Source organism: Schistocerca serialis, chromosome 5 (assembly GCF_023864345.2).
Source record: "Schistocerca serialis cubense isolate TAMUIC-IGC-003099 chromosome 5, iqSchSeri2.2, whole genome shotgun sequence".
In the NCBI taxonomy this organism is placed as follows: domain Eukaryota; kingdom Metazoa; phylum Arthropoda; class Insecta; order Orthoptera; family Acrididae; genus Schistocerca; species Schistocerca serialis.
The window spans coordinates 103,188,623-103,214,726 of NC_064642.1; the positions used below are offsets into that span (position 1 = coordinate 103,188,623).

The 26,104-nt window shown below is 43.5% G+C and overlaps 1 protein-coding gene across 1 annotated transcript in view; it reads right to left on the bottom strand.

The window, feature by feature from the left end:
• The window catches only part of LOC126481344 (nephrin-like), a 990,728-nt gene that overhangs the window by 179,488 nt on the left and 785,136 nt on the right, over positions 1-26,104 (bottom strand). The window contains exon 9 of the mRNA XM_050105036.1: positions 3,104-3,269. Within this exon, the coding sequence (XP_049960993.1) occupies positions 3,104-3,269 (166 nt within the window). The remainder of the gene's footprint in view (positions 1-3,103; positions 3,270-26,104) is intronic.

Genomic DNA, 26,104 nt, shown 5'->3' on the forward strand with positions numbered 1-26,104 from the left:
ATTTAACATCCTGTTTTTGCCGTACTGCCACCTTGTTATGTTAGTTTCAATTACTTGTGTCACTGAATTACTGCTTTGCCTGCCCGTGAGCGGCAGCAGCAGCCCTTATCGATACAAGCCCTGTCGTATTATCTTTGCTGGACTGCTGTTACTTCCCGGTTGTCGTGTGTTCGGTGTTAGTTCGGATCTGCGATTCAGTTGGAACGTGCCAGCAGTTAGTTCGGACCTGGCAGTGTTTGAGTTGGCACGCGGCACAAGTTCAGTCGGGGTGCGGCAGCAGTGAGGTCCGAACCGCCGTGACTCGCCCGACGCTTGCCGACACTCATGACTGGAGTGGGGATGACTTTGGTTGGTCGTCGGTCGGTCGTCTTGCCGGCGATCGCTTATGGGTTGGCTGTGTGTGCCGACTCGTGATTCGTCCCTGTTATTGTACAGTCACTGCCGTTAGCATTGTCTAGTTCTCAGTGCAAGTGTTCGTGAAACTGCGTTTAGTTAGTGCGATTTTGACTGCTAAGTTATTTTAAATGTTGTCGGCGTACTGGCTCTGAGCAGTCTGTCTGTTGGTGTGGATCAGCCAGGAAATCTCCGCGGCGCAGTGGGCCGGGCCCGCTAACGGGCTCTACGCAGTGTAGGAGTGTGTGGGAGCCGTTACGACTGCTACGAGGTTCGTGGCTCACCGACAGAGGACATCAAATTTGAGTGCTGATTTAATTACCGATGCCAGTCTCTTCACATTGTGCCGTTGGCTTTCATGGTTGGCTGTTGGGGGTATTCCCGTGAGCAACAGCGAGTGTTCGATTTGGCGAAAGTCTGACCGCCATTCTGTGGAGTCTAACTACATTTTGGTTATTTGAACTCCAAGTGCACCAGCGGAAGTTTCTGCCTTGTGGCCGTAAAGGTTCCGGTTACCTGTCCTGGCCGCTGACGTAAAATTCAAGCAGTGTCCTTTCCTCACCGTGTTGTCGTTGTCCAAGACGTGTGTAGTTTTGACAGCTTATGCCTACTTGGTTGTGGGCGGCTACGCCTTTTACGTTTTGGCTTTGGAGTTCCTTGTGTACTGATCGGGTGGAAAGCCAGTCGTCTTGTCGGTGGGTCCGTTGACTGTCCCTTGGTTGGGTTGGCGGCGTATCGAATATAGTTGGGCCGACTACCTGTCTTCCCTAAGCAAACGTTAATATCTCAAGTGCAGACGGAACCCTTGGAAACTTCTGAGCGCCGCTGGCTGTACTGTCCTTTCTTATTGGTGTCTCATTGTATATTTTAATAGCTCATAGCCGATGGTTTGAATTTGTATGCTACTAGTAGGGTTTTAAATAATGAGCCTCCAGCCGCTTTAAAATTTAAAATTCCTTACTTGTCAAATCTTGCATTGTTTGAGTCTTCAGCCTCTTTTAAAAAAATTATTTAAGGATAAGGCCTTGGGCTTTCAGCATTGTAAAAATTTATTGCCGTTGTGTTCTGAATCATTGGCCTTCAGCCGTCTTAAAAGTAAGATTCCTTATTGTTAAGTCTTAGATTGTTTGGGCTTTCAGCCTCTTTTTTAAAAATATTTAAGGATAAAGCTTTGGGCCTTCTACATTTCAAAATTTATTGTAGTTTTGTTTCTAAATCATGGGCCTTTAGCCGTCTTAAAATTAAAATTCCTTACTTCTCAAGTCTCAGATTGTTTGGGCTTTCAGCCTCATTTGAAATATTAATTAAGGATAAAATCTGCGTTTTGAAAATTTATTGTAGCTGTGTTTTTAATCATGGGCCTTGAGCCGTTTTAAAAATTAAGGAGGTTGTGCCCTTAAGCCATAAGATTGTGTGACATTTTCAGTCGAGAGTTAAGGTCGGAAACTTGCGCTGTAATGTTTGGGCAACTAAATAAAGTTATACAGGGTGTTACAAAAAGGTACGGCCAAACTTTCAGGAAACATTCCTCACACACAAATAAAGAAAAGATGATATGTGGACATGTGTCCGGAAACGCCTAATTTCCATGTTAGAGCTCATTTTAATTTCGTCAGTGTGTTCTTCCACCTACGCTCAATGGAGCACGTTATCATGATTTCATAGGGGATACTCTACCTGTGCTGCTAGAACAGGTGCCTTTAAAAGTACGACACAACATGTGGTTCATGCACGATGGAGCTTCTGCACATTTCAGTCGAAGTGTTCGTACGCTTCTCAACAACAGATTCGGTGACCGATGGATTGGTAGCGGCGGACCAATTCCATGGCCTCCACGCTCTCCTGACCTCAACCCTCTTCACTTTCATTTATGGGTGCATTTGAAAGCTCTTGTCTACGCAACACCGGTACCAAATGTAGAGAGTCTTCGTGCTCGTATTGTGGACGGCTGTGATACAATACGCCATTCTCCAGGGCTGCATCAGCGCATCAGGGATTCCATGCGACGGAGGGTGGATGCATGTATCCTCGCTAACGGAGGACATTTTGAACATTTCCTGTAACAAAGTGTTTGAAGTCACGCTGGTACGTTCTGTTGCTGTGTGTTTCCATTCCATGATTAATGTGATTTGAAGAGAAGTAATAAAATGAGCTCTAACATGGAAAGTAAGCGTTTCCCGGAAACATGTCCACATAACATATTTTCTTTCTTTGAGTGTGAGGAATGTTTCCTGAAAGTTTGGCCGTACCTTTTTGTAACACCCTATATGTGTTCGAGTGTAACTGACAGCTGCTCATTTTTGGCCCCTTTCCACAATTCCAACTACCCGTTCCGTCCTGCGGATTTAACCATGCGTCTCACCGTCTCTAGATGTTTAGTTTCGCAGGTGCAATTTAAGCAGCCGTAAGATAAGATACAACCGTATCTAACAAGTATGCCGGCCATTAGAAGGAGACTCTAGGAGGTTCAAGTACAGCACGTGTGGCAAAATTAATAACGGGATGGACCAATACGAGAATGGCATCGTGTGACGGGAAACTATTCAGTTTATCCTAATTTATAAATAAATATTTTTTTCCCGATCGTGTGATAGGTGCTCACTTCTTGGGCCGCAGTGATGCTTGTTTTGGGCAGCATACTTGATCTAAATGCTTAACGACACAGGAACAATTTTTACTTATGCCTAAGAATAGTAATGCTGGTACTCACAGAGCACGTCCAGGTGGAAGGGCTTGCTCTCGCCGGCACCCTCGGAGTTGACGCCGACGCAGGAGTAGTTGCCGCCGCTGGCGCGGCCCACCGACTGCAGCACCAGGCTCTGGTTGCTGAGGATGACGCCGGCGCCGCGCGAAGCGCTCGGTCCCAGCGGACGGCCCTGGACACACACACACGCGGTGCTTCAGTAACAGTCCAGCCAGTTGGAAAGTTGGCAGCGATGAGCAACGGCTGAGGTAGCGCCTCTTCCGGATAATCTACGAACTAAGTTTCGAACCGTCGCAGTTGCAGCGCCTCTAGTGGAGAATGTGCATACTGCATGTGTTTTCTTGGGATATTTTTTTAATATACTAGTAAAATGCTACGATTGTCATTTACATTAAGAAATTTTTGTATGGTATAAGGCTACAGTTTTTTTCGGAATCTGCGGTGTTTTCCGTGATGGTGGCTAGATGAGGACGTACATGCACAGTTGAAATTGCTGCAGGTAGAACGATCCCTATTGCAGCACAAGTTTGGCACATCTTTCAGAACTATTCACGGCTTACCAAGTGGACAAAGAGCACAGCCTAACTTTATCTGCACACTCCGCTCTATATCGTGTCGTACATACTTTTCATTGTGGCGTCGTTCATTTTTCTACTAGTACACTACTGTCCATCACGTATGTGTCATCTTCTGTCTGTCAAATTCTTGTTTCTTAACATTACATCGCTAAATGAACTGAATTATTACACTACTAGCCATCAAAATTGCTACACCAAGATGAAATGCAGACCATAAACGGGTATTCATTGGACAAATATATTATACCAGAACTGACACGTGATCACATTTTCACGCAACTTGGGTGCATAGATCCTGGGAAATCAGTACCCAGAACAACCACCTCTGGCCGTAATAACGGCCTTGATACGCCTGGGCATTGAGTCAAACAGAGCTTGGATGGCGTGTACAGGTACAGCTGCCCATGCAGCTTCAACACGATACCACAGTTCATCAAGAGTAGTAACTGGCGTTATGTGACGAGCCAGTTCCTCGGCCACCATTGACCAGACAATTTCAGTTGGTGAGAGATCTGGAGCATGCGCTGTCCAGGGCAGCAGTCGAACATTTTCTGTATCCAGAAAGGCCCGTACAGGACCTGCAACATGCGGTCGTGCATTATCCTACTGAAATGTAGGGTTTCGCAGGGATCGAATGAAGAGTAGAGCCACTGGTCGTAACACATCTGAAATGTAACATTCACTGGTCAAAATACCGTCAATGCAAACAAGAGGCGACCGAGACGTGTAACCAATGGCACACCATACCATCACGCCGGGTGATACGTCAGTATGGCGATGACGAATACACGCTTCCAATGTTCGTTCACCAAAATGTTGCCAAACACGGATATGAGCATCACGATGCTGTAAACAGAACCTGGATTCATCCGAAAAAATGACGTTTTGCCATTCGTGCATCCAGGTTCGTCGTTGAGTACACCATCGCAGGCGCTCCTGTCTGTGATGCAGAGTCAAGGGTAACCGCAGCAATGGTATCCGAGCTGATCGTCCATGCTGCTGCAAACGTCGTCGAACTGTTCGTGCAGATGGTTGTTGTCTCGCAGACGTCCCCATCTGTTGACTCAGGGAACGAGACGTGGCTGCACGATCCATTACAGCCAGGCGGATAAGATGCCTGTCGTCTCGACTGCTAGTGATGCGAGGCCGTTGGGATCCAGCACGGTGTTCCGTATTACCCTCCTGAACCCACTGATTCCATATTCTGCTAACAGTCATTGGATCTCGGCCAACGCGAGCAGCAATGTCGCGATACGATAAACCGCAATCGCGATAGGCTACAAACCGACCTTTATCAAAGTCGGAAACGTGATGGTATGCATTTCTCGTACTTACACGAGGCATCACAACAACGTTTCACCAGGCAACGCCGGTCAACTGCTGTTTGTGTATGAGGAATCGGCTGGAAACTTTCCCCATGTCAGCACGTTGTAGGTGTTGCCACCGGCGCCTACCTTGTGTGAATGCTGTGAAAAGCTATTCATTTGCATATCAAAGCATCTTCTTCCTGTCGGTTAAATTTCGCGTCTGTAGCACGTCATCTTCGTGGTGTAGCAATTTTAATGGCCAGTAGTGTAATTCCATGATAACGTTTATCGAACGCCATTTTGTCATGGATTCGGCCCTCATATGCAGTCGGTCAGCATTGGTTTCGGGCCTAAGCGACAGAAACCGCCGTTCAGGGCGCTATTCAGAGGCACGCCCAAGGGCAATGTTTGTATACAGTGTGTATTACAAACTGATATAGGTGATTATGAGCTAGGAGTAAATTGGGTAGGGAGCCAGAGGGGGGCGGCAAGAGAGGGAGGGAGGTGGGGAGAAGGGTGCAGAGCGAAAGATATGAATATTGAGCTGTGCCGGCTTGCATCGATCAACTGGTCGATAGATCGCGGTAGCGGGTTACGATCTTTGGTGGTTCTCCGCGCGAGGAGCTTTGACCAGCAAAACGGTTGACAGAATTTTTGGGCGGAGTTGGAAAGAGCAGTTGTGGGGCGCGAGGCCGGTTTACCTCTGCTGTCTCGAGCCAATAGTAAACGGCTTTTGCGGAGCACATACCTCTTCCTGCATAGACGGTACTTATGTTGGCCGTGGTGGCAATGGCACTCTGGAAATCGGCCTGTGTCGAGCATGTGGAGATCTTGAGTGACACTTCGCTATCGATTCATCCAATATTTTGGTGAGACTCTTTTTGTGGTTTCTGCGCCTTGTTTTCCTCTAAAGTCGTACTGCTGTGACTAGCTTTTCCTTCCCGACTGGCCTTCTGTGTTTGCTGTGTATGAGAATTCACTGCGAAGGAACTGAAGTTCACCTTAATGGAAGCAACTATGTTTCATTACAGGCGGTGGTCACAACTGTTTGTGAAATGCGTCAAAGTTGCGTGGTCTGTGTTACGGAACAAGTGGAGTTACGTAAATCAGAACTGCCTGTTTAAATTGGTCATACTTAGAAGGGCATACCGTGGGCCATGTTGAGGGCAGAAGTGTCTGTTGTTCATCCTTTTAAATACAGTGAAGTCTGATTTAATCAGAGTACCTTTTACCGGTGGCTATTTTAGTGTAGAAATACTTTTTGTGGGTTGGTCTAATTTAATCAGAGTGCCTTTTCGGTGTAATCATTTTAGTTAACTGTTTGTAAAACATTTTGGTGGGTTTGTTAGTTCACCCGCCCTGAGATTTTCCATGCTAGATTCTGCTAAAATAAGGATATACTTTTCCATTGTAGTTGGTATCGGCTGCCTGGCAAGCCAAGTTTGGCATCCGAGATTCGGTTGTTTAGCTAGTGTCTTGCAGCAAAGCATATTTCTAGGTCAGCGAGTTTAAATTAGCTTCCATTCCAAAATAGTGTTTAGTGACTGCTCTGGCTATGTAATTACTACAAGTGACTGTCTGTCAATTGATTTTGGGGGCACACAGGCTATATTGGTTTTCTCATTCCTGTGACAAGAGTGCTACCCAGATGTTACGTGCTTTGTTGCTTATCGCCGTATTCGCTTATTGGGCATATGATTGTTTTTTTTTTTATTTCTGTTTCTTAAATGGTAATATAGTGATATATGCGCCGTTCTTAATCTGTTGTAGTTCACGATGTATAGTATATGAGCATCTGCCAGCACGCCCACCGGTGGCGACTTCACACCGTCCACTCTGTCCGTCGGGCTATTCCGCCTGTGGTGGGACGGGATTATATCTGAATAATTTTCCCCGGTTCTGAAGTTAATCACCAACGGACGTGACGCATCGCTTGTGTGTTACCAAATCTGCAGATTTTGTATATGAAAATAAAAACCAGAAATTTTTTGTAAATGTTAAGGTTTTGATTATTAATATGCAGATCGGCTGACTTCAGGTGGACTTATGTGTTACCAAATCTGCAGATTTTATACAGGGTGATTCAAAAAGAATACCACAACTTTAAAAATGTGTATTTAATGAAAGAAACATAATATAACCTTCTGTTATACATCATTACAAAGAGTACTTAAAAAGGTTTATTTTCACTCAAAAACAAGTTTAGAGATGTTCATTATGGCCCCCTCCAGACACACGAGCAATATCAACCCGATACTCCAACTCGTTCCACACTCTCTGTAGCATATCAGGCGTAACAGTTTGGATAGCTGCTGTTATTTCTCGTTTCAAATCATCAATGGTGGCTGGGAGAGGTGGCCGAAACACCATATCCTTAACATACCCCCATAAGAAAAAATCGCAGGGGGTAAGATCAGGGCTTCTTGGAGGCCAGTGATGAAGTGCTCTGTCACGGGCTGCCTGGCGGCCGATCCATCGCCTCGGGTAGTTGACGTTCAGGTAGTTACGGACAGATAAGTGCCAATGTGGTGGCGCTCCATCCTGCTGCAATATGTTGTGCTTCTTGCTCGAGCTGAGGGAACAGCCAATTCTCTAACATCTCCAGATACTGTAGTCCAGTTACAGTAGCACCTTCGAAGAAAAAGGGACCAAAAACTTTATTGGCTGAAATGGCGGACAAAAGTACAACTAAATGAAACTTTATAGCTCCCTTAATTCGCCGACAGATAGTGCTTTGCTCTGCCTTTTGTCGTTGCAGAGTTTTAAATTCCTAAAGTTGTGGTATTCTTTTTGAATCATCCTCTATTTTAAAGAAAACTGAAAAAATTTGTAAATGTTAAGGTTTAGATGATTAATATGCAGCTCGGCTAACTTCAGATACCTGTTAATGTTTTCCAGACCGCTTAGGTTTTTAATTGTTTAAAAGATATTTTGCTAACGCCAGTTGCTAATCTCACTTCCTCGTTGACATTCAACAAGTTGTTCTACATCTACATATATACTCCACTAGCCACCAAGCGGTGTGTACCGGAGGCCACAATTCGCGCCAAAGTCACATTTCCCCTCCACCCACTGCTTTACTCGCGGATCGCACGAGGGAAAAACGACTGTCTGAACGCCTCAGTAAGAGCTCTTATTTCCCTTATCTTTCAGTGATGATCATTACGCGATTTTAAAGTTGGTGGTAATAATATACGCTCTACATTCTCGGCGAAGATTGGATTTCCGAATTTACTGAGCAGCCCCTTCTGTTTAGCGCGTCGTCTATCTGCAGGTGTGTCCCACTTCAAACTTTCTATGAGATTTGTAACGCTCTCGCGATGGCTAAATGTACCAGTCACAAATCTTACTGCTATTCTTTGGACCTTTTCAATTTCTTGAAAAAGACCCAACTGGTAAGGGTCCCATATAGATGAACAATAATCTAAGACTGGACGAACTAACGTATTGTAAACTATTTCCAATGTTGAAGGACTGCATCGCTTCAGGATTCTACCAATAAACCGCAATCTAGAATTCGACTTACCCGTTACTTTTGTAATCAGATCATTCCATTTGAGATCATTTCGAATAGTCACACCCAGATACTGGACTGATGTTACCGATTCCAAAGACTGATCATTTATTTTGTACTCATACATTAATGAGGATTTTTGCCTTGTTATACATGTAAGTTACACTTACTAATATTCAGAGATAACTGCCAGTCATTACACCACGCATTAATTTTCTGCACATCTTCACTGATTTGTTCACAACTTTCGTGTGATACTACTTTCCTGTAGACTACAGCATCATTGGCAAACAGTCTAAGATCGCTGTCAATACCATCAACCAGATCCCTTATGTAACTCGTAAAAAGCAGAGGACCTATTTCGCTGTCCTGGGGCACACCTAAAATTACTCTTGTTTCTGTTGAAGCTACCCTGTTCAGGACGAAATACTACTCCCAGTCTGTTAAAAAACATTCTATCCAACCGCAAATGTCACTGGATAGACCGTAAGCGCGCACGTTTTGTAGCAAGCGACCGTGCGGAACTGAGTCGAACGCCTTTCGAAAGTCGAGAAATATGGCATCAACCTGGGAGCCGGTATCTAGAGCCTGTTGTATATCATGCACAAAGAGGGCCAGTTGTATCTCGCATGACCGCTGTTTCCTAAAACCGTGCTGGTTTCTGCAGATGACCTTCTCAGAGTCTAGAAAGGTCATTATGTCTGAACACAAAATATGTTCCATGATTCAACAACAAATCGACGTCAGTGAAATTGACCGGTAATTATGTGCATCCGATTTTCTACCTTTTTATAGATTGCTACGACCTGGGTCTTCTTCCGGTCCCGTGGAACTTTCCGACGTTACAGTGATCTCTGATAGATGACGGATAAGAATGGTGCTATATTTCTAGCACAGTCAACATGAAATCTTACGGGGATACCGTCTGGGCCAGATCCCTTTCTGGCGTCTAAGGATCTTAACTGTTTTACAATCCCAGATACACTAAACACTATGTCAGCCATCCTTTCGTTTGTTCGATAATCGAAAGGGGGAATGGTGCTGCAGTCCCCCATCGTACACGAGTTTTTGAAAGCTAGGTTTAGAATTTCGGCCTTCTGTTTATCATCATCAGTTACATAATCCACACTGTCAGCAAGAGAAGGTATAGAATTATTTGTAGCGTTCATAGATTTTACGTCCGACAAAAATTTTCTGAGGTTATTTTTAGAATATGCAGATAAAGTATTGCTTTCAAATTCGTTAAAAGAGTCTCTCATTCTCCTTCTGACAGCTGCTTTCATTTCGCATAATTTCAGTTTGTCAGCGGAGCAGTGACTATGTTTAAAACGAATGTTTTAAACATAGTTTTCGCTAGGCACATACTTCTCTAGCTCATGGTGGACAATACCTTTACATTCCGACGAAAGATGCTCAATATCTTTGTGTCCCGCGGTGAATGCTTGGAGCTGACTATGAAGATATTCATTAATGAAACTTTTATTTTCTTTCCCAAACAAGAAAACTCTACGCTGTTTATTTATTTATTTATTTATTTATTTTGCAACATCCACATAGAAGCCACAACGACTTTATGGTCACTAGTACCTTCTTCTAGATTAAATTCCTCAAAAATATCAGGTCTGTATGTCGCCAAGATATCTAATATGATCCCATCTCGAGTTGGTTTTCTAACCTATTGCTCAAGGTTGTATGTTGAGTGCGCTCCTAGAATAACTTCACACTAATCTTTGCTTATGCCTCCTGTGATAAACGTGTAATTTTCCCAGTCAATGGATGATAAATTAAAGTCTCCACCTGTAACTAATGGATAATTTGGATATTTACTTCCTATGTACTCAAGACTTTCCCTGAAACGTTCTGCGACGTTTGTTTCGGATGCTGGTGCTCTATAAAGACTTCGTAATACAATGGTCAATCCTTGTCTGATTGACCACTTTATCCAGACTATGTCACAGTCTAACGCAGTATCGACCTCAACTGCGTTTAAACAGCTTTTAACTGAAATGAACACACCACCTCCCATAGCATCAGTCCTATCCTTCCTAAACATTGTCTAATCAGTGTTCATAATTTCACTGCGTTTTATGTCCGGTGTCAACCAGCTTTCGGTACCTGATACAATATTGGCATTGCTACTGTTTATTTCGGAGATTAACTCGGGGATCTTGCTACAGACACTTCGACAATTTGCTAACATTAGATGAAGCAAAATTAAATCCTTTGGAATGACCAGTTTAGGCGAACTAACAATTTTTACAGTTGGCACACCCACATCAGTGCCATGAACAGGTAATTTTTTTTATTGTTTTTAAAATCTATTTTACTGACGTCACAAAGTTGTTGACTTTAATTGAAATAAAATATTATGCATGTTTTCAACTGTGAACGCTGTTTTCTTGCTTTCTGGCACACCCCTACCGCTCAACAACGTATTGAGCTGCTTGAAGGTAACTATACCGAGTTCAGATGTAATACACTCTCAAGTCTTTAAATCGTTACTAGACGTCTGTTTAGGGTTTACCAGAATTCTGCCGTTCAGCGCTGCAGAACAATAGGGCGGCGTGCTATATAGGGCGAGAGTGAAGCTCTGTTCCCTGTTGTTGGGAAAGAGAATGGTTGAGTGGGGCCTGTGTCATAAGAATGACATGCGGATTACAAATTCCTGCCCTAAAACAAATAGTATCTATGTAAAGCAGAAATCTCTCTAGGTCGTAGCCTTATGACGCAAATTATACGTTTCAAATACTTTCCTTCATTATGAGGTGCGTTATGATGATGAAACAGTCCGCCTGCGTAGTTGGATAGTAATGTGCTCGCCTCCCATGCAAACGGGCCCGGTTTTGATTCCCGGCCGGGCTGGAGATTTTCTCCGCTCGTAGACTGGGTGTTGTGTGGTCCTCATCACCATTTCATCCTCATCACCGACGTGCAAGTCACCCAATGTGGTGTCGAATTAATTAAGACTAGCATTTGGCGGCCGAACTTCCCTGAATAGGAGCCTCCAGGCCAAAGTTCAATTTTTTTATGATGAAACAATTCTTGACGTTTCTGTTGACACTCTACGACCACGAACGACCTCAGCTTCTCTCTCTTTTTTTTTTTTTTACTATTTCCTGTTTTTTCAGTACTCCCCCTTCTGTTCTCATGTTTTCCTTTCTTCTCTCCATATTGCCCCTGATTTCTTTTTTATTCTGCCGCCAAAGTCTCAGATTTTAGTATTTTATCCTGAAAAAGTTTATTTCTTTATTTACGATTATTTCGTATTGTTTATTTGTAGTTATTTTTCGTTCTTGTAATCGATATTATCGTTGACTTCTATTTTCGTAATTATTGTATTATTTGTTTTGTCCTCCTGTACTTATGCTTTCAGTATAGATGTCCAAGGGAATTAATCTTCGATTTGTCGTTACTTCAGATATTTACTCTATATTTTGGTAGAAAAAATGGTTCAAATGGCTCCGAGCACTATGGGACATAACTTCTGAAGTCATCAGTCCCGTAGAACTTAGAACTACTTAAACCTAACCAACCTAGGCACATCACACACATCCATGACCGAGGCAGGATTCGAACTTTCCGCCCGTAGCGGTCGCGCGGTTCCCGACGGAAGCGCCTAGAACAGCTCGGCCACTCCTATTTTGGTAGATTTCTTCATTAATTGTGACTTCTCAACCATCTGTGCTCTGTATTGCACAATTATTATTCTAATAGTACGTGTTTCAAGTATCGCTAATGTGTGCAGTTTGCAGTTCATCGGCAAGACCTCACATGCATAGAAATATTCAGGTCTTACCATTGTTGTATGGTGATTAATTTTGGATTTCTAGATATGCAATTTCGTTGTAGATATTTTTATTCAAACCAAGTTCCATTTCCATTTTATTAATTGATATACCAATTCTAAATTTTTCCAGTCAATTTTCCTGTATGGTTTCTCCAAGGTATTTAAATTTATATAGTCGTTATATTTCACCTTTTTGTGTTGCTATGTTTTGTCATGCCTTTCCTGTATTTATCATGCACTGGAATGCAAAAAAATTGAAGGGTAAATAGCCTGCACTTGCTGTCTAGCAAAGAATAGGATTGGACTCCACATCCTTTAGTATTTACATTCCCCGCCGTCCTGAAACATGGTCACTCTGGAAAGATTTGTAGCCTGTCATCATTCAAAAGTAAATATTTTACACTAATTGCAGCATAGCAAGATTGTACTAGGAAACTCCCGTCATATCTGATGAACTGATAACACAAATCTGTCACTTTATGTAAAACGTATTTTCGTGTAATTTATAAATTTATACAGATGTTCAGCGTAACTATTGCTCTAACGTACTCTGCAAAAATTTCGAATTTTGCTTCCATGTTTGTCCCCTGGATGCAAGACAGGTGACTTTTGGAATCGGCAACCTTTCATTTTTACAGTAAAATACCTTAGAATAAGTATATTGTAGTTTATAATCTGTGTAATGCATGGAAATACAACTGAAGTTTTAGAAGAAAAACATTAGTTGATGGAAGTGATATCCATTATTTTTATTTATCAGTTCTGTCATACAACGTTCCTAATATATGAGAGAAATGTCTCGGAGTACTCCTTACTGGTCTGTTGAATAGGTTATTCATCGTTAACCGAAGGAATGCATTATGTTGACAAGACTTCTGGCAACAGTTACTAGTTAGGTGAAGTTCAAATCATTGTTACGGTCAGAGGTACCGTGAAAGTTACAGCCAAGTATTCTTTTGAAATGAAAGTGAATTTCTTTACGCCAAAATAATATCAAATGAACAAATGTTCACTCTCATGAACTCAACAATTACTCAAGGTACTTTTATTCTTTACTTACAGCATGAAAACAATATTTCTAGCGAGAACCAACAAGACATCTTACGAAGTCGGCACAAATGATCGAATTTTGAAGCAACAGTTTCTGAAAGGCTTGAAGTCGGATCTCTCTTTTATCAGGAAGATGACAGTGATGATTACTAGGATAAATGAATCCACGTGGAGGATCTAATGAGACAGAGTACAGAAGTGCTCATTTCGTTACAGGTCATGTTGGAACTCAAATGAGTAAAACATCTTCACCACTGAGAAAACTTCGAGTAGAGAACACAATGAAAATTCCATCTCAACCAGAGAGATGTCTGAGGACAAATGGGAATATTCATCTCATAAAGGATGTCAGAGGAGATGGTACATTGCAGGACTACTAATTTAGAAGGTAGATGTGTTCCTAGTACAGAGAAAATATTGTTACAAAAACACCTCTCAGAAAATGAATGCATTTTTGGGCTCCTGATTATTCCTGCTGTTGTTTGAAACTGGAATCTGCCACTCAGAGTTATTTCACAATAGCTTAAGCACCCTTACTAACTTGGCCCGATTTTCAGTTAATAGACGCGCAGACTTATTATGGATCTTGAGTTTGGGTGAGACATAGGTCAGAGAGATAATGAGCAAGAGTGACAACATGACACCACTTCACTACGTTTGGGAAGTTTTTACAAAACAATTGTGAACGAAGAATGCATATCAAGGCATTGATAACTGCCGACGAACTATTCCTCTCCTTTTGAGGCTGTTGCAAATATATTCAATGTTTTTGAGCAAAAGTATGTACATAGAAGAACTATCAATACATGGTTCAATGTGCAAAAAATATTTCCGTGAAAGTACAGCAAAAATTTGTTAGCTGTGTCACTGCGTATAAATTACTGTTTTAATAAACACGATGGGTTCACACTTAGCAGGAAGGCTTGGAACATCGAGCTAAAACAAATTCGGCGGCGACACGCTTGTAGGGAGGCGGAGCGGCTACTTCAAATGTGTCGTCGGTCCCTCTCGCTACCTGACGTCACTCATTTCCACACGGCGCACACGAGAAAGACAGGCCATGGCGTGTATGTCACAGTTTGTGAGTGACAGCAGCCGCATCCAGTCGGAAATGAGTTACTATTTCAGACGAGTTTAATTATTGTTAATTACGTGTTTAAGTTCATACAAGCTTTTCATGGCTCACGACAAAGTTAAGACCGTTAGTGGGCATATTTTTTTTATTACATATTGATTTCCCGTGCGCTCTGCGTTCACGAAGTCGGACGGGTAAGCCGGCTAATGTGACGTTGTCGTTACATGTTCGTTGCAGGGCCCGTGTTTCTCTGGGCCCCGGTCCCACGGCGGCACGGAGCTGTTAAGAGCAACTCAATTTGGCTTCCGCGCATGCGTCCCTCTGACATTCTCTGGAAGGTTTCAGAAGCTGCTACTGCAGCTATATAAACAGATCGAGCACCGACAGTCAGTAATTTTTACTCCTGATGACGACAGCGGAGACAGATGTCGAAAGCTCGAGTGTTTCATCTGACATGACGCAGCTTACCAACAGAGGATATTTTACTTAAACTGTATCGTTATTTAAGATATTCTGTTAGATATCATAATAAAATAAATATCGCGATACCATAATGAACAATATCTTATTCGTTGTGACACCATACCCACCAATATTTGATAGTATTGTTTTGCTGCTAACATTTTGTGTCAGACTTAAGGAAGCTGTCTAATAGGCCCCCTAATGTATTTTTGTACGTTTTGCTACTCATGCATGATTTTCCTTAGGTTATAATCAGCAGCTTTTCTTTTCTCAAATTGGTATCCATTGTTCTTTGACAGTATTCTTCTCTGACTCTTTTAATGTTGATTTGGGACAACAATATCCCACAATAACTTTAATTCCCATCTGCCTATTCTAACCAATGTTTTCTTACTGTTTCCCTTTAAGGCACAGACGGTAATTGTTGTTCTCCTCTTAGTTATTTCCAAGGACATCAAAGTCGTAAAGCTTAACGAAACACATAGTAGAACAGCTGGCTACACAATGGCCATATATTTCAACAAGCTGCACAAAGCGGCAGACACTTCTTATGCCAGAATGCGACAAGCAGCTCATTAGTGCTATGAGTGAGTCAAGCAGACGTCTCACAAGCGGCTGGTTGTGTGCATACGACACACCCGATGTACCAAATAACTAAAATCAGAGAGGATTTCATAGATTTTCCAAACCGGTAGAGCTTCAATATGCCACACAAACTGACATTTAGTTCTGTGGAAGACTTAAGCTACGAGCAGTTTGGCGCTAGTGAAAACGAAATTATCAAGGTGAAAACATTGATAATAACTGCACATAAGAAATAAAAGGAAGGTGAACATCCGTATTAAAGAACTCTTTTGCCCACATCTAGCTCTCTCTGATCTGGCTGGAAAAAAATCTATAACAGCATTACCTGCCGTTTTGGTATCGAATGAAACAGCAAAGGAGTAAAAGGATTTACGGTGGAGCTAATTCCCTGCACTTCCGCATCCTTGCTCCTAGCACCTTCCCCTCCATACATATATGTCACATGTGTATCACACCCATATTCTGATCTCTCCCCTGATCTACCTTCACCCTCCTATAACTCTCTCTTCTCTTCCACCTATTTCATCACACTGCCCCTCTTCCACCTGCCTTCTAACACCCTGCCTCTATCCACCTGCTGCCACACCGCCTGTGCCTCTACCAACTGCCTCCACACAACATGTCCCCCTTCCTTCTGCCTCACTACACCCCCTCTCATTTCCCCCTGCCTCCTCACGTCGTGTCCACCTCATACTCTCTTTCTCTCTCTTTTCCACCTGCCTCCGCTACCATTTTCCCATTCCACCGGCCTACTAACCCTCTTTATCATCCACTTCCCTCCTACACCTCCCCCAACTTCAACAGGTTTAGCTCTTTCTCCTCTTCCCACCACCCATCTTTTCTTCTCCCATCTCCCTACCCATCTCACCCTACTCCTCACTCTGTCCATCTCCTCCTGACCTGCTCATTGTCCATATCCTCTTACCACCTCTCTCTCTCTCTCTCTTCATCTGTCCTTCCCACTTCTCTCTTCCATCTCCTCCTCCCTCCTCTCTCTATGTCATCTCCTGCTCCACTCCTCTCTCTCTCCATCCATCTCCTGCACCCCAGTTTCTTTCTGATCATCTCCTCCCTCTCTGTCCATCACTCCATTATCGCCCTTACCTCCAACACAGTGGGAAATTGGTGGTTTGGTTTTTACTCCCACAATATTTCTCTCCAGAGAGTAAGTAATAAGTGTACCAAGTTTGGAGAAGTATTTATTATAGCGACCTGGTTGACACACTGACAGCACAAATGAGAAACAAATTCATACTTTTGAAAGTATTCCAAGTCAACTGAATACAGGAAAATAATTCAAACAGGTCGATTTTGAATGTTTTGTCATCTGTTCTCGTTCACACCCAACTTATAGTGGTAGTGGAAAATCTTACTCTCAGTATTTTTATGCAAATAGCAACTCATGTATCTAACGAAGGCTGAAATTGCTCCAGGTGCTCCTGAGTTGCGATTCAGTCTCATCCCCTCCTCATTTCCGCCCCTATGCGACGTAAGCGTATCTTAACCTCACAGTGCTTCTTTACATTACTGATATGTGTACCACGTTTGGTTCAGATCGTTGCAGTGGTTTAGGAGGAGATGTGGAACCTACATAAACATACATACACTTATGCAGAAATTTATATATTCTTGAAGTCTAGCTGTGAAGAGGATTCTTCTGTTCCTTCTCTCTCCGGCAGAAATTTTGCTCTCGGAAAATGGTTCAAATGGCTCTGAGCGCTATGGGACTTAACATCTGAGATCATCAGTCCCCTAGAACTTAGAACTACTTAAACCTAACTAACCTAAGGACATCACACACATCCATGCCCAAGGCAGGCTTCGAACCTGCGACCGCAGCAGTCGCGCGATTCCGGACTGAAGCGCCTAGAACCACTCGGTCACCGCGGCCGGCTTTTGTTCTCATTCACCTTCGTTTAACAGTTTTTGTTTCTAATGTTACACATCTTGTAAAACTAGTCGCTTTTGTCGGGGACCGTCTCTGTTTCTCTTATTGTCAACAAACTACTGTCTACTCTTCCTACACGCACTGTGCAAAGGCACCACGCATCTCTTCGCCCGTAAGAGGTACTGTATGTCATATCCTGAGCATTTCTAGTTTTTACCACTAGTGTAACTGTTCTAGCTTCGTTATTCTTTACATGTTAGTGGGTCTTGCACTTACGGCTGTATGTGTATTATATACGTTAATTTAACAAAGGCGAAGTTACGCTAGACACACCTTTCTTGTGGGCAGCCCATGCTGTTGTGAATGTGTTTCGTGGAAATGATACGTACATGCTGTCAAGCTACAGTAAACATGCATAAAAAGTCTCTCTAAAAATACAATGGCTTACAAGAGATGCTACTTGAATCTGTTGGTTCTCCGATACACATTTTAAATCCATTAGCAAAAACAAAATCGTTCTTTAAATGCCTTTACGAACGGAGTTCCCTCCACCAAACGTATTTTCAGATTTATTGAAATCGCATTCATCATCCTCTCAACTCCCGAACGTGATTAAACGTTCCCATTGCTATGAGGAGACACGTCAAGAGGCTTTAGAGCAAGTCTTGCTCTCGTGTCTTCCCAAAAAGCCACGCAGTAACAAGATTAGTTGCTGCAAAGGGAACTGTCAATTCAGATTTGCCCTCACTTGTTGGTAATTATGAAAAATGAACTGACACGGAAATTAAGAGAGTTAAGAGGAAGAGGGGGACAAAAAAAGCCTCCCGTGTCGCTGTAGCAGCAGCTCGGGCGCAGAACTCGATTGAATGCCGTTTCCGAATTTGCTGCAGGCACACGTCTGAAGGGAATCAGCTTTGACCGGCCGCAGAGGCGGCTGTGGGCGACATTCGGACCGACAAGTGGCCCGGTATGCGAGCGACGGGCGGCGTTGAGGTGGCGCGGCGGCGGGCCGGCCTTGGTAAGTGATTCATGAACGCGCGGATCTGTGGGCGCGGCTGCCCGGGTCGGTGCAGCGCCTTTCACCAGCCTGTCCACGGGCACTGAATGGACCGAGACCGGAAAGGTTCGAGTGGCTGATAATTTGTGTCGTCGCGCCAAAGTGGTGGCTGCCGGGAACGCTTTCGCAGAGAGGTGCTTTCACCGTGCGCCGCCGCTATTCGCCTAACGACCGTCTGCCGAACGTTTGGTCCACCCACCGGACGATAAATACATCTGCGTGAATACAGAGCGAAACTCCGTTCATTCTCTATTTGGTGTGTTCGCCGTTTCGAGTGGAGCTGACGCACGAATAGTTCCTCTGGTCATGTTCAAAATGGGAACTTCCGCTCTTGATTATTTCTGTCCAATGAATTTGAGATTTAATCCAGTTCAAAGGCTGAAAGAGGGTTTATTACAAGCTACAATTTCTCCGTATTATTCTTGTGTTTCAAGCCAAAATGGGGCACATTCCAAGATACTAAGTTCTACGATTTTGCAGTGGCTGTGTTGTTCAGAAGTGCACTGCGGCGACTACAGCCGTTATGAAATGACCAACCAACTTTCTATTAAAATACATCCCTTGTATAGGAATATAAATAATGGATGTACGGGTGCAGGCTTTAGACACGTAGTTTATGACATATGCAACTTTGGGCTTGACCGCGAAGCTCGCTCACATAGTCTAATGGTAAGGCGACCTCTCGCTATAAGCGGAAATTTGAGTTCGAGTCCCCGTCCAGCACAAATTTTCGTTGTCATCATTCCATTGTACAGCTGATAGCCGTCCATATTCTCAACTGCGAACACATTTCGGGTATACTACTTTCTATTTTCCAAAAATGTATCACTGAGAATGACTGTGCTGAGGTTCCTCCTTCCAATCGTTGCACGAACGCTGACATGTCAGGTACAGAATTAAGTGACGGAGAGGTATAAAATCTTTCACACTCAACAGAGGAGAGACGACTGGATCCTATGATATACCTACACGATTCTATACAGATAATGCGAATGAACTAACTTCTCTTTTCGCAGCAGTTTACTGTATGTTGCCAGGGGACGAAGCGTTCCTAAAGAAATGAGAAACACGAAGGTCATTCCTGTTGTCAAGGAAGATAATCGAATGCACTCGTAAAATCATAGGGTTACACCATGAATTCCAGGCTGTTGTAGAAATTTGGAAACTGTTTTATGCTGGTGTATAGAGACATGTGGGACCGAAAACTTTTATAGAGAGAAATCAAGATGGATTCCGCAAACAAACCAGACCGCTGTGTTCGCCCACGAGACCGAGCAGGTAGCAAATAACAGAGCACAGGTTCATGAGTTTTTTGACCTATTGAAGTTGTTCGAAACAATTTCGTAGCATCGCCCAATGAAGAATACAGGAGTATTCGGAATACAAGACCAGCTTTTTGACTGGACAAAAGAGATCCTAGAAAACAAAAAGCAACATGTCACTCGTAACGAAGAGAAATTGTAGGGCGTAAAAATATCTTTGTGCGTAGGCTGAGGCAGTATTATAAGACCACTACTTAACACAATAATTATAAAGGACGAAATGGAGGATGTCTGAAACTTTGATTGGCTGTTCATGGGTGATGACGCTGGTATACATGCAAGTAGTTGCAACGCTAGAAAACTGTGGCGAAATCCAAGGTGGCTTGCAGAGGATCGACTCGTGATGCAGTGATCAGCATCAATATAAAAGTAAGCTAGTACACTCACATCATCTCCTCAACACTATCCGGACACCTATTAGTGGCCATAAATGTCACTGGTGTCCATCATTTTCCTTTATGGAGGCTTGAACTCAGTTGAGAACACTTTAAATGAGACGTCTGAATGTCTGTCGAGGAATGGCAGCCCATTCTTCCTCAGCAGCCGAAATCAGAGAAGTTGTTGATGTTGGCCACTGGAGTCTAGATCAACGTCGACGATCTGACTCAACCTGAAGATGTTCCATTGAGTTGTAGTCGGGTCTGTGGGTAGGTCAACCCATTTCAAGAATGTTGTTGTTCCCAAAAAAACCATGCGTAACAGAAGAAATACTTTTGTTGACAGATGAAAGAAGAAAGTACATAAATGTTAAGGGAAAATCAGGAATACAGAAATGTAAGTCGCTGGGAATTAAATGAATAAGGTGTGCAGGGAAGCTAAGGTGAGCTGACTGCATGAAAAATGTGAAGGAATCTAAAAAGAATGATTGTCAGAAGGACTGAATCAGCGTATAGGAAAGTCAAAACAATCTTCGAGGAAATTAAAAGCAAGGGTGATAGCATTAAAAGTACAACGGAAATTCCACTGTTAAGTGCAGAAGAGAGAGCGGATAGGTCGAAACAGTACGTTGAAGGTCTGTATGAGGGGCAATACGTGTCTGGTTTGTTAGAAGAAGAAACAAAAGTCGATATGGAAGAGACAGGGGATCTAGTATTAGAATCACAGTTCAAAAGCGCTTCGGAGGGTTTAAGATCAAATAAGCTATAAATAATAGATAACACCCCATCAGAATTTATAAAACTGTTGGCGGACGTGGCAACAAGACGACTAATCACGTTGGTGCATAGAATATATGAGTCTGGCGACATACCATCTGACTTTCAGAAAAATATCATCCACACAATTCGTAAGATTGCAAGAGCCGACATGTGCAAGAATTACCGCACTGTCAGCTTAATATCTAATGCATCAATGTTGCATACAAGAACAATACACAGAACAATGGAACAGAAAATTGAGGATCTGTTAGATGATAATTAGTTTCGCTTTAGAAAAGGTAAAGCACCAGTGAGGCAACACTGACGTTGCGGCTGATAAGGGAAACAAGACTAGAGAAAAATCAAGACACGTTCATAGGATTTGTCGATCTGTAAAAAGCGTTCGGCAACATAAAATGATACAAGATGTTTGAAATTCTGAGAAAAATAGGGGTAAACTATAGAAAGAGACAGGTAATACACAATATGTACAACAGCCAAGAGAGAATAATGAAAGTGGACGACCAAGAACGAAGTTCTCGGATTAAAGAGAGTGTAAGACAGGTATGTAGTCTTTGAACTCTACTGTTGAATCTGCACAACGAAGAAGCAATAATGGATATACAAGAGAAGTTCAGGAGTGGAATTAAAATTCAAGGCGAAAGGATATCAATGACACGATTTGCTGATGTTAATACTATCCTGGGCGAAAGCGAAGAGGTATTAAATGATCTGTTGAATCGAATCAACAGTCTATGGACTGAGAATTAATCGAAGAAAGACGAAAGTAATGGGAAGTAGCACAAATGAGAACAGCGAGGAACTTAGCATCAGGATTGATGGTCGCGAAGTAGATGAAGCTAGGGAACTCTGCATCATATGTAGCAAAACAAACAGTGACCAATGGAGCAAGGACATCAAAAGTAGGCTAGCGCTGGCAGAAAGGGCATTCCTGGCCAAGAGAAGTCTACTAGTATCAATCACAGGCCTTGATTTGAGGAAGAAGTTTCTGAGAAGAGGAGCACAGCATTGTATAGTAGTGAAACATAGACCGTGGGAAAGCCGAAACAGGAGAGGAACGAAGCATTTGTGATGGGTACTGTAGACGAATGTTGAAAATTAGGTGGACTGATAAGGTGAGGAATGAGGGGGTTCTGCGCAGAATCGGATAGGAAAGGAATATATGGAAAACACTGACAAGGAGAAGGGACAGGGTGGCAGGACATTCGTTAAGACGTGAGGGAATGACTTTCATGGTACTAGAGGGAGCTGTAGAGGGCAAAAACTGTAGAGGAGTACATCTAGCAAATAATTGAGGACGTATGTTGCAAGTGCTATTCTGGGACGAAGAGGTTGGCACAGAGGTGGAATTCGTGGCGGGCCGCATCAAACCAGTCTAAGACTGTCGACTCAGCAAAAGTTGTCCACAAATCATTTCCTGACAAATGCTGCTCTTTCATGTGGTGTACGGCCATGCTGCTACAGACAACCATCGTGTCAGGACTGTTCCTCTACTGCACGCAGTACAAAATGTTGTAACACGTGTTCAAATGTTTCTACATTTCCTGTTACCGTAAGTGCAATAAGGAGATCACACAGAAACCACAAGAAACAACCGCATACAGTTACACTACCTCCATCGTACTTCACTATTGGCACTGTTGGGGGATGGCTGGCAAAGGTGTCGAAGCATTCGCCAAATCCATCCGTTCCCCACAGGTTATAGAAAGTTTCATCACTTCAGAACACTCGTTTCCCGTCATCCTCCGTCCAGTGGAGTCACCAACTCACCCGTCACTTATCGCTGACTATACTGCGAGACGTGTGTGACGTACGAGGAGCAGCTCGATTACTTTACTCCATTCTTTTTAACTCCTTACACAGTCACTGTGCTACGTGGACTCGTGGTGGTACTCTGGAACTCAAGAATGATACTTTCAGCTGAATTCGTACGATGTTTTACACCACCATCCTCAGTACTGGGCGGTCCTTGTCCGTGAGGTCCGCTTGGCCTTGGTCTACTGTGGATGTTCCTTCGCGTGTCCACCTCATAATCACATAATCAACAGGCGACTTGGATAGTTTTAGAAGTGTTGAAATATTGCTGTTGGTTCTGTTACCTACGTGACATCCAATGACTACTCACGTTAGAAGTCACTGAGCTCTCCTGTCTAGCCCATTCTGCTGTTGCCGCTTCTCTATTGAGAACAAAATACAACCATTTGTAGTAGCAGATCCGCCTCTCGTGACATTTAGTGTTCAATTCCGCATTACGTAGCGGTGTCCGGATACTTTTCATGAGATGGTGTAAATAACCAAAAAGAGCCGTTTGTGTAAAATTTCACTTCAGTTGAAGATTCATTCGAAGTAATCACACACGTTAAATATTTGGCAGTGTGGGTATGGAGCGGTTTAAGATGGAACCAAAGAAGAAGTAATAAGTAACAGATCCAACAGGGACATTTCAACCTCTCTAAAGCTACCGAAGTGGAATTATCGATGATGTTGTTATAAGTTGTAAAAGCGAAGGAGCATCCACTGTAAACCAAGGTCAGCCCGCCCGGTTGGCCGTGCGGTCTAACGCAAGGCTTTCCGGGCTGGAAGGAGCGCCTGGTCCCCGGCACGAGTCCGCACGGCAGATGTGTTTTAAGGTCCGGTGAACCAGCCAGTGTGTGGATGGTTTTTAGGCGGTTTTCCAGCTGCCTCGGCGAATGCGGGCTGATTCCCCTTATTCCGCCTCAGTTACACTATGTCGGCGGTTGCTGCGCAAACAAGTTCTCCACGTACGAGTGCACCACCATTACTCTACCACTCAAACATAGGGGTTACACTCGTCTGGTGTGAGACGTTCCCGACGTTCCCTGGGGTTGGGGGGAGGGGGGGATCCACCGGGGGCCGAAAAGCACAATAACCCTGCGTTTGGTGTGGGGCGGCGGAAGGGTGAAGTGGACTGCGGTAGTCGTCGTAGGATTGTGGACCACTGCGGCTGCGGCCGGGACGGAGCCTGTCCGTCGTTTCTAGGTCCCCGGTTAACATACAATACATACGAACCAAGGTTAGAAAGACCTCATATACTGAAGGCCAGGGACAACCTAGCATTAATTGTAGGAGTGATAGATGGCAAACTGAGGTTTCTTGGAAGAATCCTCGGGAAGTGTAGTCTACACACAAAGCAGGTGGCTCTCAAACCGTCGTCCGGCCGATAGTTAAATATTGTTGAAGAACGCTTGCCAGATGGAACTGACAAAGTAAACAGAGACGATACAAATAAGACTAGCGCTTTTCTTCACATGTTCCTTAGTAAGCGCAAAAGCGTCACTAAAATGCTCATTCATCTGTAGTGGGAAAGGCATCCACAGAAGCGATATACACCAAACACTGCTTTACTGTAAAAATTACCGAGAGTGTACCTCAAGCTCTGATTTACGGTAAAAATTACGGGAGTGTACCTCCCTAGAACAGTCATAGTATTTACTCATCCAAATATTATGTCGTTGAAAGACTCTGAAGGTAAAATTACAGAAATGCAATCTCACTGATTCTTATCAATAGTCCTTCTTCTCACCCACCATTCACAACTGGGACAGGAAAGGTGGGAAATGACAGTGGAACACAAGGTACCCTCCGTTACACACCACTAGTTGGTTTGTAGATGCATGTTAAATGTGTACAGTTTTCCGTCAACATTTCTACGGAAGCATCCGCTCACGCCACAGCGACTGAAGAGCTAAGACCACGCCTCTCCGACATTAGCAGCGTTCTGGGGCTAGAGGTGCGGAACGGGCGATGAGGATCGCAGCTCGTTACCGAAGGCTCACTTCTCCCATCACCCGCCCCCCCCAAAGTACCCATGCCCGGTAATTACCGACCTGTGACCGACAGCAGGAGGGGGGGGGGGGGGCGTGTTTCAGAGGATGAAAACAAGTCAGGTTGCCGAAATTTCGTACCTTCAGAATGACCCTAACCATACCTGAGAGCAGAATTACTCAAAAATGAAGGTCCAACAAATTACTAGAAGGGCAGGTGGATGAACGTGAGCTGCCATATGAAATGCAAGGAAACGACGAATCCAAATTTTACAGAAAGCCAGGGGTGACAGCAGACACAGTGATACTCTTACTTCTCCCTATTCTTGTTGATTATCTAGGACAAGCGCCGCTTCTCCACCCCCAGTCGCAGTCTTGTTTTGTCTTGACTTTCCCCAAAGTTCATATTTCTTGCTTCCATTATCTCCTTCACATCATATTGCGAGTTGCGTCGTGGGCGGCCCCTTTTCTCACTCTGGTATGGTGTCCATAATAGTATCCTATTTGATAATCTGTCTTTTTCATTCTGTTCGTGTGGCCAAACCACATCAGCTGCTTTTGTGGAACGACGTCACGGTTATTGCTATTCATTTTCATCCTTTGTCGGTTTACGTCATTTCCTATCATGTCCGTCCTATTACAACTTGAACTTCGTCTTAAGAAATTTGTCTCAGTGGCAAGCACTTCTTTACTTCTTTTCTTTTTTTTTCTTGCTGACGTCCGAGGCTTCTGCTCCGTACAAAAGTACACTCTGAACTATGGTCTCACACATCCCGTTCTTACTCCACAGAACAGAGTTCATTGCCATTTCAGCAGCTGAAATGGTTCAAATGGCTCTGAGCACTATGGGACTTAACATCTGTGGTCATCAGTCCCCTAGAACTTAGAACTACTTAAACCTAACTATCCTAAGGACATCACACACATCCATGCCCGGGGCAGGATTCGAACCTGCGACCGTAGCAGTCGCGCGGTTCTGGACTGCGCGCCTAGAACCGCTAGACCACCACGGCCGGCTTTCAGCAGCTCTTCCTTTTCTAATAATATCAGCGATTTCACGATTGTTTGTGCCTCTTTTGTTAAATAATACGCCATGATATTTTGGCATTCTCGCACATATAATTACGTCTCCCTCTACCTCCCAATTATTCACTTTTTCCTTTCCGGAAGCCTAGTAGTCACACTTTTTCATGTTCCTCTTCAAGCCAGAGTTACTGTATTCCACTTTAAGCGTTCTTGTCATACAGTACATATCATCCTCACCTTTTACTAGTACAATCTGGTCACCTGCTTTAATATTGCTGTCCTCTACTGTCACTCCCACAATCTGGTATTTTATATGCCGTGTCTGCAGGATTGCTCTTATACACAGTTTAAAGAAGTTTTGTGACAGCCTACAATCTGCTTCAAACCCTTACTAACCTCGAATTCGTCAAGCAA